This window comes from Impatiens glandulifera, chromosome 6, assembly GCF_907164915.1.
Source record: "Impatiens glandulifera chromosome 6, dImpGla2.1, whole genome shotgun sequence".
NCBI lineage: Eukaryota > Viridiplantae > Streptophyta > Magnoliopsida > Ericales > Balsaminaceae > Impatiens > Impatiens glandulifera.
The window spans coordinates 9943563-9956161 of NC_061867.1; the positions used below are offsets into that span (position 1 = coordinate 9943563).

The following is a 12599-nucleotide window of genomic DNA, read 5'->3' on the forward strand; positions in this document are numbered from 1 at the left end:
TAATTTTTCTCCATTTTATTTTCCTCTTTAAATTGTATTATTAAGGCACTTTAAATTGCTATTTATATATATGTACCTAATTTCAGTTCTATCTAATTCAATTTTATTTAAAAAAAATAAAAGAATGTTAATAAAAGATAAGACCATATATATATATATATATATATATTCATTATTAAGATTTTGGTAGATTTAAAAAAAAAATCTATTAAAAGAATAAAATACTTTTTTTTATTAATTTATATGTTGAAGAAGACCACAAAGATATGATTCAATCCATTAAAATAATTGAGTTTAAGTTATTATCGTAGCTTTTACTTACAACCACAAAATGTAACCTTAATTAGACGTGATTTTATGAAAGTATTCTAGAGTTTCAATTGTTCCTTTCTAATTTCTTTTTGTGCATTGATGTTTTCATTAATTCTACTTAATTTAAAAAAAAAAATTATACCTTAATTTTTTTTATCCTTCCTATATTTTTGTGACTTCTTCAAAATATAGACTATAGTGAAATGGTTTTATTATCTGAACACCTAAAATAATCTGGTTATCATTCACATTGCCTATAAATGTAATCAGCTTGACCTCCAACTTTGATGGATAAGTTTAAATTAATTTGGATATCAGGATAGTTTTTATTAGAAATATGATTTACCTAAAATTTTCAATGCTCTCGACTTTGATAACCTTAAGTTTACCTGTTCTCAATAATACGTGATTAAAATAGCTAGACTTAACTAACCAAATAAATCATGTAAAAAACACATAATTAAGTGAATGATGTTAAAAAAATTGTTATAAAGGAGTTATATATATATATGTAACATTATAAAGTTAATTGGTTGATTTATTCTACTATACAAAATTTCAATATATATATTCTATATTCTATATTGCACCATTTTGAAAAGTATGTCATAATCACAATTATTTTAAAATTGTTAATTGAAAAAATTGAACTTTTGACAAATTTTTAATCTTGTCAAAGAAAAAAAAAGATTTTTTTTGTAAAGTTAAAAATACTCTTAAAAAGGCTTAATATGTACTAGTGTGAACTAGAAAAATAAAAGTGCTTCAAATTAGTCACATTTTTTATCAAATAAATAACATTCTTCCTAACCGATGGGACATTGCCCTTTTTATAAACTTAGTCAAATTGCTATTATTCCATTAAATCTATACAATTTGTTTTTGTTATTACCCAAAAGTATTAAAGACAATTTTTTTTATATCTGATTTTTTTTTTTAAAAAAAAAGTCCCAAAACTCAATTTATCAGCAACAAAATAGTTCTCATTTGATTTGAAATATAATATTGAATTCGAGAAGATAGTAACATGACACTCCATAGTAATAGTCCCCGCTTAAACTCAAAATATTTTGAGATGAAATCAGACTCAAAATATTTTGAGATGAAATCAGACTCGTAACATTTTGGTCTTTTAAGCTGACTTTTAGCACTGAACTAACATTGGTGCGATATATTTCACGTTTTATTCTTACCTAATTCCATAAAAATCTCCTATACAAGCTTCTTTTGCCACAAGATCATAATTCTGAAGCCTAACCAGGAATAACTATAGGATGCCCATAATTCCTATTTACTCCAAAAAAATTAACCAAGATTAAAAAAAAAATTAACTTTAAGAAGGTAACACTGACCTCAATTTGTTATTATCCCCACAAAATTTTCTTTTTTCAGATGCAATAATGGCATTACTAACATGGGTTATATTGAAATATATATGTGTAAAATTATAGGCAACAAAATAGGACCACTAAGAAAGAAGGGCATGGAACATTATGCACATGAACCTACTTGTCTTTAGGGCAGACATTATTAATTACTTGGGACCCTCATTTTGGAATATCTTCATTCCTTAGAAGTGACTCAAGTCACAAGATATTTTTTGATGATAATATTAAAAACCAAAATAAATAGTATCAAAAGAAAACATTAAGTTCAAAAATGAATTCTTTCTGCATAAAGAGCCTCTAAATTTCACTGATGTTAACCAGTGAACAATCTTTGTTCAGATTGACATCTAAAAATCCTCCAACCAAAGAACAATAAAAGAAAACTGCTACATCAACCAAATCTAAAAACCTAAGGATACAACAGAAAGACGTAATTTCCTTATTTTCTTAAGTCCGAAAAACCCAAAAAAACATAACAAAAAACTATGTAATAGTATGTTACAAATGTAAAAGTCACCAACCTGGGTAAAAAAGCGACAGTAAATGCAATTGCCACCCAAATCGCTAATTTCATCTCTAAACCAAACTCTTCATCTCTAAACCGCTACTCGGAACAAACCTGACACTACTGCTCTGTTTCAATCTCACGAGAGCTTCTTCGACATTACCTATCACAAGATCAATATAAGTGGCAGTTATAATAGCTTCCCGGTTCGTGGGTAATAATGTCAAAGCCCGCTCTGCGAATTGACGAGCCTGTTCAAGATCTCCCTGAACTGCCATCAAAGCAGCTAAGCTAGAGTATAGGCTTCCACACCCTTCCCGAGGCTTTAGAAACTCGAAATCATGTGATCCATTACTCATTTCTTCCGAATCCACACTTCTTGTTACGGTTTTCCATTGCTCACAATCTTCATCACTATAAGGGAGTTGTTCACCATTACCAGTAGTATTTGCCAAATAAACGAACAAATGTTCGGAAGCTTCCTTGGGCTGATCCAGCAAGCAGAGAGCTTCCGCAGCATATATATTTCCGAGGAAGATATATATTTTAGAACATTCCGGAAGTTTCAGAAGAAGCTCAGAGTAATACAGCGACTTCAAAGGATTACCCAATTCAAGCTCTACGTAAGCCAGGTCAGCAAGAACAGCTTGTTTCATCATCTGATTCTCTCTTCCACGACTACCTTCCCAATCTAACGTTGAATCACCATTAGAGTTCTTCTGGTTCAATAAATACAAAGCATTGACAAGACACTTCTTCGCCAGGGAAAAAGACAAATCAGACTGTTTATTATTATTGTCCATATCATCTTGTTCATCATCAATATCCATATCTTTTTCATCATCAACTGCAAGTTGCCTCCACTTCCCCTTTCCGATAACGAGAAGTTTAATGTCAGATATGCGATTCAGAATCTCGAGTTCCATCAGACAGCATTCAGCTATGCGAAGCCACAATAGAGGTCGGTCTTTAAAGATCGAACTAGCCTTACGAAAGCAATGTTCAGCCAACAATGGTTTCCCACTCGACAAATACTGCACACCACAATTATACGTTATTTGCAAAGATTTGTCCTGCGAGAAAGTGGCGAGCTTCAAAGGACCATCATCCTTTCGCTTGCAGTTATCCAACGCTTTCGAAAAGAATATAGCCGACGCATTTTGTTTACCCAACCTATAATAAATGCATCCAAGGTTGTTGTAACATAAGCTCGAGATCCCCTGCTCGGTCCTGTTACCCGACGATGCCATCACAAGTTTGATGGCTTTACGGTAATTTCCTCGAGCGTATTCGAGTTGAGACTTCAGTAAAAGAGCCATGGAAGAATCTTTCCCGCTGGCTACGTTCATAGCCATCGCGACCTTAATCTCACGTTTAGCGGCCTTGATGTTTTTAGTGAAGAGCATGAACCGGACCTTGTACAGATGCAGTTTCAGCCTTAGATCGTTGGTCGATATGTACTGATCAACTGGAATCCTTAAAATCTCACTGGAGGAGGACAGGAGGTTCGAGTTTGATGCCCTTATTATGCTCTGTCCAGTCATGTCCATAGTCGAAATTAGATTTTCGAGATTTTCTTCCGATAATGTCCTCAATAATGAGCCTTCGGTTGTGTTTCCAGACATGGGAGAATCGGCATTAGAGGAATCGGAGATGGTTGTGTTGATTGGAGCAGAATGAGACTTGGTCATTGTGTTGTTGGACGATTGTTGCTGAATAAAGATCGTGCCATCACTTTGAGCTGCAGTATTACCAATGCAGAAAGCCTTCTCCACATAGTTGGTAACTTCCTGAATGGAAATTGCAAGAGAATTTCTATAATGTCAACAGGGTTATTAATATTATAAAATTCAAATCTGTAGTTTCATAGATTAACTGACAAGGATACCACTTAAACCACAACACAGGAAAATTAGATGTAAAGGAATTTTTCTTTTTCTGAACCATTAATTTTTTTGCTATAGGAGGTTAGCAATGCATCCCACCCGACACCACTTCAATGTACTTTCAATAAGAATTGAACGTGACACCCTCAGTCTCACACTCGAGCGTGAGTAAATGGAAAATGAATATAAATTGAGAAAGCATAACATAAGTAAAAGAATAACAAGCATTAACTAACATGATGAATGCATATTTTCTTCCACTGAACTTCGCTCAAGGTGCTCATGCTGACTCCTTGATGAAGAAATTAACTCCTTATACATGAGAACCGTTGCAAAATTATTATTTTATAAAAAGAAATACCGGATCCAGAATGAGCACCAATACAAATTTCATGAGAAACAATGGGTTTCTTTCCCTTTATTTTTTTTTTCTTAATTTAGGAAGCGACCCCCATTTAAACTTAAGGTGTTCTTTTCTTAGTGAGAATCGAACCAGAGGCCTTTGGTTTTCCCTTATAAAATTATAGCATTGAGTTACTTAAGATTTTCCTAGAGAACTAATTTGGAACATTATAAAAATATGGAGAACTGTCATTCTATGTTTCTAATAGCTAATGAAGGAAAATAAAAATAAAACCTTCACAAATCCAGTGAATTAAGAAATGCGATTACTCACAATAAATCTCAACGAGTCTTCCAAAATGAGAGCAACGTCCATAAAAAGAAGACAAATACGAAGAGCTGTTACCTGTATGAGAAAGCATCAAGGTATTAACAACAGACTCAAACAATAGAGATGGAGTTTTAAATTCTCTACAAATCTCCAAACATGTAAATGTCTACTTTGTGCACCCCTCCAAAAATAAGGACCTCAATTCTCATTAGGAGGTCGAACAACCCCCCCAAAAAAAATATGAAACCGACCAAATTGATAAACCAGCCTCACCTCATCAATTGGTTCAATCTTCTGGTATAAAGTATCCAAAATGGAGGATGCCTTTGCATATTCACGAAGATGAAACAAGATGACTGCCTTTTGAAAGATTAATTTCCGACAGGCACCAAAACAAAATATAAATATTTAATGAATGAAACATACTTGAAAATGTAAATATTTCAACAAACCCATGTAAACACAAAGGCACCTACTATATTTAGCATCACGACAGAAGTATCAAGTTTGTCACCATGACCAATATGCGAACTATTAGCCAAAGTTATATGCAGTGAATTGTTATTTCCCTTGGATCCTGTAATGGTTTTGTTTACGGAATCACCAACAGTCTCTGCTTGTTCACCATATGCACATGTAAGATCATCACTTCTCTTCTGAAATATAGGAAGAAAACAAGTTAAGTCGGAGCTAGACATGGGAAAAGCCATGGACCCATGAGAACACAGATGCCCAAGTGGTCAATGCTCTCCATATTTGGTTGGGTGAAGAAAGTGATGTTCAAACTCCAACCATTTCAAAGATAAGAAACCAGAGAATTTAGGAAATGCATTACTACAGTGTATTAAAAAATTCTCTTAGTCTTCTTAAAAATTTAGGAAATGCCATATGAAAAGTCTTCTTCTCTTATTTGCATTTTATAAAACTGAAAATTGAGTGTTAGAATGCTGAATTTTATGTGCTAAATGAGTTAAATTTCTAACAAAATAAATGTTCAATAAACCAAATAAAAATATCTAAAGTTAAAGTACTTGATATGTAAGTTAATTTAATCAAATGTGGAACTAATGTTTAGAAAGTAGTTAAAGACTAGTTTACCATAATAATGACTTAATTTGTTTATTTTCAGGGTCAAAATAACTTCCAATGCTCTATGCTCTTATTAATTACCCAATTAAGTTATTCATAGCTTAATGTGGAAATAGTCAAAAAGTAGGTAGTGTATTAGTGGCATCCTATATGTAATAGTTGTAACTACCAAGATAGTAGTGATAACTTCTCACTAATTTTAGTTTATAAATGTACTCTCTTCGTATCTATAACACAAGAAAAAACAGGTTCATAAATCCTCATCAAATGTAACTCAAAAACCACACTTACAAAATTAAGCCAGATTTTATAGCTTGAGATGAATCTAAGTAATTAAGTGATATTAAGTAACGATTATAACTTATTTTAAATATAAGCACTTAATCATTTAGATTAAGTGATAAGTTGTGGGTTCGAGCCTTCATGATCATTTAAAAGAAAAGTTAAGTAATAAGTTGTGTTATCAAATACCATCTTAATAAGTCTTTGCTAGGGGTGCTGAAAAAATGCCATCCAGTTCAAACCATGATACGAGCTAGTTTCCTCATAGCCTATTTAAGTTGTCTATATTGATAATTTAGCCTTCATTATATACAGATTCCATATATGCAAAAGATACACTGTCATCTAAATGTATTAGTTACTAAAATGTCACAACTGTGATATAGGTAAGTGCCCGATATGTACTACTCAAATAGGAAGAGCGAAGCGAGCCTAGTTTTTTTTCAGCAGCAAATCATTGCTTTCTCTTAAGGTAGACCCTAACACTCTAACTTTATTACTGAGTGATAACTTCCTATTCATCTGTGATTTTCCACAACCTTCTAATTGAATAAATTCTCTTTCACCTGGATCTTTTTTAGTGACATAACACGAAATAAAATCAAGACATACCTTAATTTCACTAAGCATTTCAATTAACTTCTTGGGACCTGAACAGCCTTCTTGAAAGTATGTTGCAATAGCAAGATTGTGTAGAACCTGGACAACATATAGGATGAGGTAAGACTGAAAGGAAGAAGTGCAACAAGTTATAAATATTTAACCTCAGACATTACTATGTTTATTAGAGCAATCAAAACAAGCACTTCAGACCCTTCATTCAACAAGACAAGTCTTTTTACCTTGGAAAATTGGGAAGGTATAAGATGACACTTTCACATGACACAGCCACATCAAGAAAATGTTAACTGTAATTTTGCATAAACTATTGCAAGAACCAAACATCATTCCTTAAATTTTATTGGGTTAAGCTTAGTTGTGGAATGCATGGAGTTCATGTCCAAAAGACAGAGCATAAATCTATATTATGATCATCACCCAAATCAAGTTATTCATAACACTTCTACAATTTGCAAGGAAAAAAACAAAATAATCAAAGAAAGGAATACCAAGAATGGGAAAAAATCACCTTCAGATCATCTTCTTTCCTCTGCAAAAGCTGATTCAACGCATCAATACATTCAGCAAACTTCCCAGAATGAAATGAAAAGCTAGCATCCTTTGCCAGTACAGCTGCGACAGACATAATTCCTTCATCTTCAAGAAATGAAACACTTTCCCTACTAACAATTGGAGCCGATGAAGACGAATCCTTGGAGTCCATTACAGATCGATCACTCGAAGTTCAAAAATCAAGAAAGAATGCACTAAACTACGTCTAGAACTAACGATCTGAAAGTTAATCTCATAACCCAGATAAGTGTACGCGAAACCCTAAAGGCTTTTCAAGAAAAAACTCAAACTTCCTATATCTATGAACACATTTAAACAAAATGTGCGATTGAGAAATCTGAAAACCCTTGTTTGTATGAGATTGATGAACTGAGAATTGACGGGCAGAAAGAGAGAATCTAGAAAGAAGAAGATCTTCACAATTGAGAGACGATGGTGAATCGAAAGCTATGAACTTGTTTGGGTGTAGAACGCCTTCACAATAGGGAGCAATGGTCAAGGATACAATACGATGATGTGATGGTCAAATCATCGCACGGTGGTGGATGATGCTGTAACATTATTCATTTTACATCATTGTGCTAGATAAATAATAGATAATCTGGTCCACATCCATTAATTTTTTTTTTATTATTTTTTTAATGTAATCGGTAAAAAATTTTAAACAAATTTTATAATTTGGGACTTCTTATCGTTAAAATTATAAAACACTATATTTGGTAGATAATTGTTTCAGTTTTAAATATAGTTAACTTATTATTCACTTACGTGTTATTTATAAATTTATAAATAAAAAAATTATGTCACTAATTTAACTTTCAAATTTTAATAAATTTATAGTTTTAACTATTAAATTTTTAAATTCGGTAATCAAAATTCTTGATGGCTGAAATTCAATAATTAAATTAATGTAATGGGTCTTTTATTTATTTATAAATATGATAGCGTAAATAACTTTAACACTATGAAATACTCAAATTTGAGATTTGTAAAAACAAATGTCCCAATTGATCTAAATAGGCTCAATTTGTCAATTGACTATATTTTTTTTATATATATTAAATGTTATTTTCTGAAAATAAAAAATAGCAATATAGCTCCACTTCAATTGTGGTTGTTACATCCAATTAATCTCAATAGAGTAATAATCTTTATAGAAAGAATAAGTTGGTATTTTGTTAAAATTATTTAAAATGGTAACCATTTACTAAAAGAATTTATTTTGTTATAGTTTAAATTATTTTTAAAAAATGTAAATTCTAATGTTATTATTATTATTTTTTTATCTCTTTTGTAATCATGATTTAAAAGATTTCATTTTTTAAATTAACTCGAGACCTTCAAATAAAGATTTTAAACAAGTAATTAGATAAAACTTAGCCTAACACTGAATTTATATAACATTTTTAAAACGCGATAAATATACAGCATTACCAACAAAATGTTACATCTATGAACATTTGATCAACAATATAAAACATCTAAAATTTGTATTCATTTCTTCTATTTCAATATTTTTGAATTATATTTTCAACAACTTAAAAGAGTTCATTGATAAAATTTAAACATTCTATAAAATCATTGCAATCAGAATTTGTATAGTCCTGTCAAAACAATAAGAAAAATAAAGATTTAAGCAAAAACACTTTACAATCATGACACATTCACGGCAATTACACTTTACTAATAAAAAATCATCGACATAAATCAGTTTATTTGACACAACCTTTTACACTCATTCTTTCCAAAAGAATCTCATTTTATTCTTCACTTTCTTCTCTACCCTTATCTAGCCTAACAAATAACACTGAATTCTTCAAACTTTCTTAGACTTGAAAGATGAATTTAGAGCTCTATTTTACCTTATATAGAGCTCCTACCCTCAAAATATGAGATAAACCAACCATAAAAATCTGGCTAAAAGCTCTCTTTATCTCATATATATTAGCTCATAATTGTAACTGTCATATTCTTTTACCATTGCCTTAAAGTTCCCAATTGTGATCGCTATTCTTTATGCAGAAAAGATTGTTTAGAATAATTATATATATTATAGGATCTACAAGTTCCTATTTATACAAGTTTGACGAATATATGAAGAAGTAGAATAAAACTATAAATTAAAGATCTAAAATTTGAGAGAAAATTATATTTTCTAACTCACCATTTTAGCCTAAATAAAAAAAATCAAATAACTAATTATTATAATTGATATCCTCTCGCAAGTTGGACGATCTAGAAAAGAGACGCAACTTGGGTAGTAATGAGTTAAACCGATGTCGAAGTAGTGACTTTGTGAGTATATCAGCAAAATGGTCATCAATAGACACAAAAGATATCCAAAACTTGTCTTTTTAAATATTTTCACGAACAAAATGATATGCTAAGGCTATATGTTTCATCTGAAAGTGGAAAACAGAATTATCATTGAGATATGTGGCACCAAGATTGTCACAATTGAGCATTTATGGAGTAGACAAGGGAGTGGATGTTGATTTGGTGTTAGTCATGCCTGATTTATGGAGTAGATTAGTGATGTATTTCTTTTGCGAAAGAAAGAGTCACGTGGCAGAAGGAATTACTTAGATGCCTAAAAAATATGTAGGACATCCAAAATCCTTCAGCGAAAACGGAGCAGCAAAAGTGGAAATAAGGTTGGACAACTCTGTAGAGGAACTCCCAATGAGAATGATATCATCAACATATACTAATAAATAAAGTTTTGAACCTAATTTTTGGTAAATAAAGAGAGATGCATCTATAGTTGAATTGGCAAAGCCAAGAGAAAAGAGAAATGTGCGAAGCTCTGTATACCAGGCGCGGGGGGCTTGCTTTATGCCATAGATTGTTTTTTTGAGGCGACAAACTTGATCAGGGAAACTTTTGTTGATAAAGCTATGGGGCTAGAGTATGAATGCATCCTCTTTGAGCGTACATTAAAAAAAAGGCATTGTTGACATCAGGTTGGCGGATGGACCATCTTTGATGAACTGTAAGTGTGAGGACAATGCAAACGGTGACCGATTTAACAACCGGACTGAATGTCTCTATATATTCCCAACTAGGGCGTTGGTGAAAACCTTTGGCGACTAGTCGAGCCTTGTATCGATCAATCAAGCCATCCAAGTTTCATTTGATTCGAAAAACCCTATTTGCAGTCAACCAAATTTTGAGTAGAGGACCGACTAACAAGTTCCCAAGTGTTTTTGCGATGTAAGGCATCAAACTCAGCTTGCATAACTAAGCGACATTCAGGGTCGTAAAGAGCTTGGGTGAAGGTGTTGGGTTCGAGTGAAATGGTTGGACATGAAAATTAAGCTTCTTGAGGGTTTAAGAATGTTGTTTTTAGATCGGGTGATGATGTCACCCCCATCGGGTTGGGGTTCCTGGGAAGGTTAATAGCGGGTTGAGATGGTGGCACAGAACATTGTGGGGATAGTGAGGGAGGGGACTCAGAGTGGCTAGAGAAGGGTGGGAGTGTCGAGACCTCCTCTAGGGGTTTAGGGTGGTACTGCCCATGGGTTGGTTTATGGGATGGAGTATGGAGAGTTGTAGTGGGCCTTATTGTCGCTTTGTACTCGGGCTATTTTGAGAGACTAGGGAGTTGTACGGGAATTCAGATTCAACGAACTTGACATGGAGAGAGGTGTAGATCCTTGCAATGGTTGGATTGAGACACATGTATGCATGCTGATCGCCCGAGTAGCCTATAAAAACATACATAGTAGACTTTAGTGCAAATTTATGGTTAGCATATGATTTAATCTAGGGAAACACAAACAACCAAAACACTTTAACTTATGATAATTTGGAGAAATTTTGAGTAATTTGTAATAGAGTGATTGGTACCCAAGAATTGATGTTGGGAGCCAATTGATGAGATATGCGCCTGTTGTCATGGCATGAGGTCAATGTGTGAGGGGCAAACCCGAGTGATGGAGAAGAGAGAGACCGGTTTCGACAATATGTCAATTTTGGCGTTTAGAAATTCCATTGTGTTCAGGTGTATGAGATGGGGTGGTGTGATGGCTTATATCATGAGTGCTTAAAATGGACAAAGACCAATTTATTCTCCATCATTATTCGTGTAAATAATTTTGATGTTGTGATGAAATAAATTTCCAACAAACAATTTAAAGTTGGGAAACATAGTTTGCACATTAGATTTGCATTTTATCGGATATAGCCAAATATAGCGAGTGAAATGATCAATAAACATGCAATAATAGCGAAACCATCAATTGATAAAACATGGGAGATCTATACATCAGAGAAAATTATTTCTAGAAGATGAGATGATTTAAGAGTAGATTCATAGAAATTAAGTTTATGACTTTTGTTTATTTAACATGAGTTACAATCTGATTGTTGGAATTTATTTGAACCCAAAGAAAAATGTTGTTGAATAAAAGTGTAGATGGAAGATGTGAGATGCCCAAGTCTATGGTATTATGAAGTAGAAGAGTCTGTGCAAACAGAGTGTACAGACAGGGAGTTGGCTGTCAGAGATAGAGTTTATCTACACACACGAGAATTTATGGGTTGTTTGACCCTTCTATAAGTTCTTTTAATGAAAAGATGTTGGCAAAAAAACAATAGTAGTTAATTTGTTTGGTAAACTGAGAAACAAAAATGATGTTTTGTTGAATGGAAGGAACACACAAAGTATTTGAGAAGGATAAGTCATTAGGTAAAAGTATTTCAGAATGAGAGATATTTAAACCTGAACCGTTACCCATAAATAGTGAGTTTGGACCATGTACGAATGATGAAGCGTTAGATTGACAAGATAATTGGTGACGTGATGCGTCGCGCCACTATCAACCAGAAAATTATTTTGAGACGTGTCAACAATTGTAGAATTGACCTAAACTTGTCCAGGGTTAGCAAAAGAGTCACAAGGAGGCGACGAGACACCAAGATACTGCTTCTTCTTGAAGGTGTGACACTAAGACAGAGCATGACCCTTACATTGCACCACTGATAGTGACCAAGAAATGGTTTGTAATTTCTAAGGAATGAAGTGGACGATGCAGGAAATTGCTCAGGTTGAGTTTTGTCAGAATGGTTGGGTCGATTTTGTGCATTCAAGGCTGTCATGAGAGCGGGAGTCTATCGTTGAGCAGCAATAAGGGAGAGTTCTTGAATGAGAAGGTCATCAAATGGAATGGTAGTGTCCTTTGCATTGACTCCATCAATTATAGCTCTGTATCTGCGTCGAGGCCATGCAAGACATGATTAGTCATGTCTTCAACGAAGACAAGATAGTCAAGGGAGGCAAGGAGATCTGT

The 12599-nt window shown here is 33.2% G+C and overlaps 1 protein-coding gene across 1 annotated transcript; it reads right to left on the minus strand.

The window, feature by feature from the left end:
• Positions 1-1959: 1959 nt before the first annotated feature.
• LOC124941381 (CCR4-NOT transcription complex subunit 10-like) lies at positions 1960-7762 on the minus strand. The gene is made up of 6 exons (XM_047481692.1): positions 7265-7762; positions 6748-6834; positions 5241-5420; positions 5038-5124; positions 4768-4839; positions 1960-3995 (listed from the first exon to the last, which is right to left on the minus strand). Exons 1-6 carry the CDS (start codon positions 7457-7459, stop codon positions 2277-2279), a joined length of 2340 nt encoding a protein of 779 aa, XP_047337648.1. The 5' UTR covers positions 7460-7762; the 3' UTR covers positions 1960-2276.
• Positions 7763-12599: the final 4837 nt, after the last annotated feature.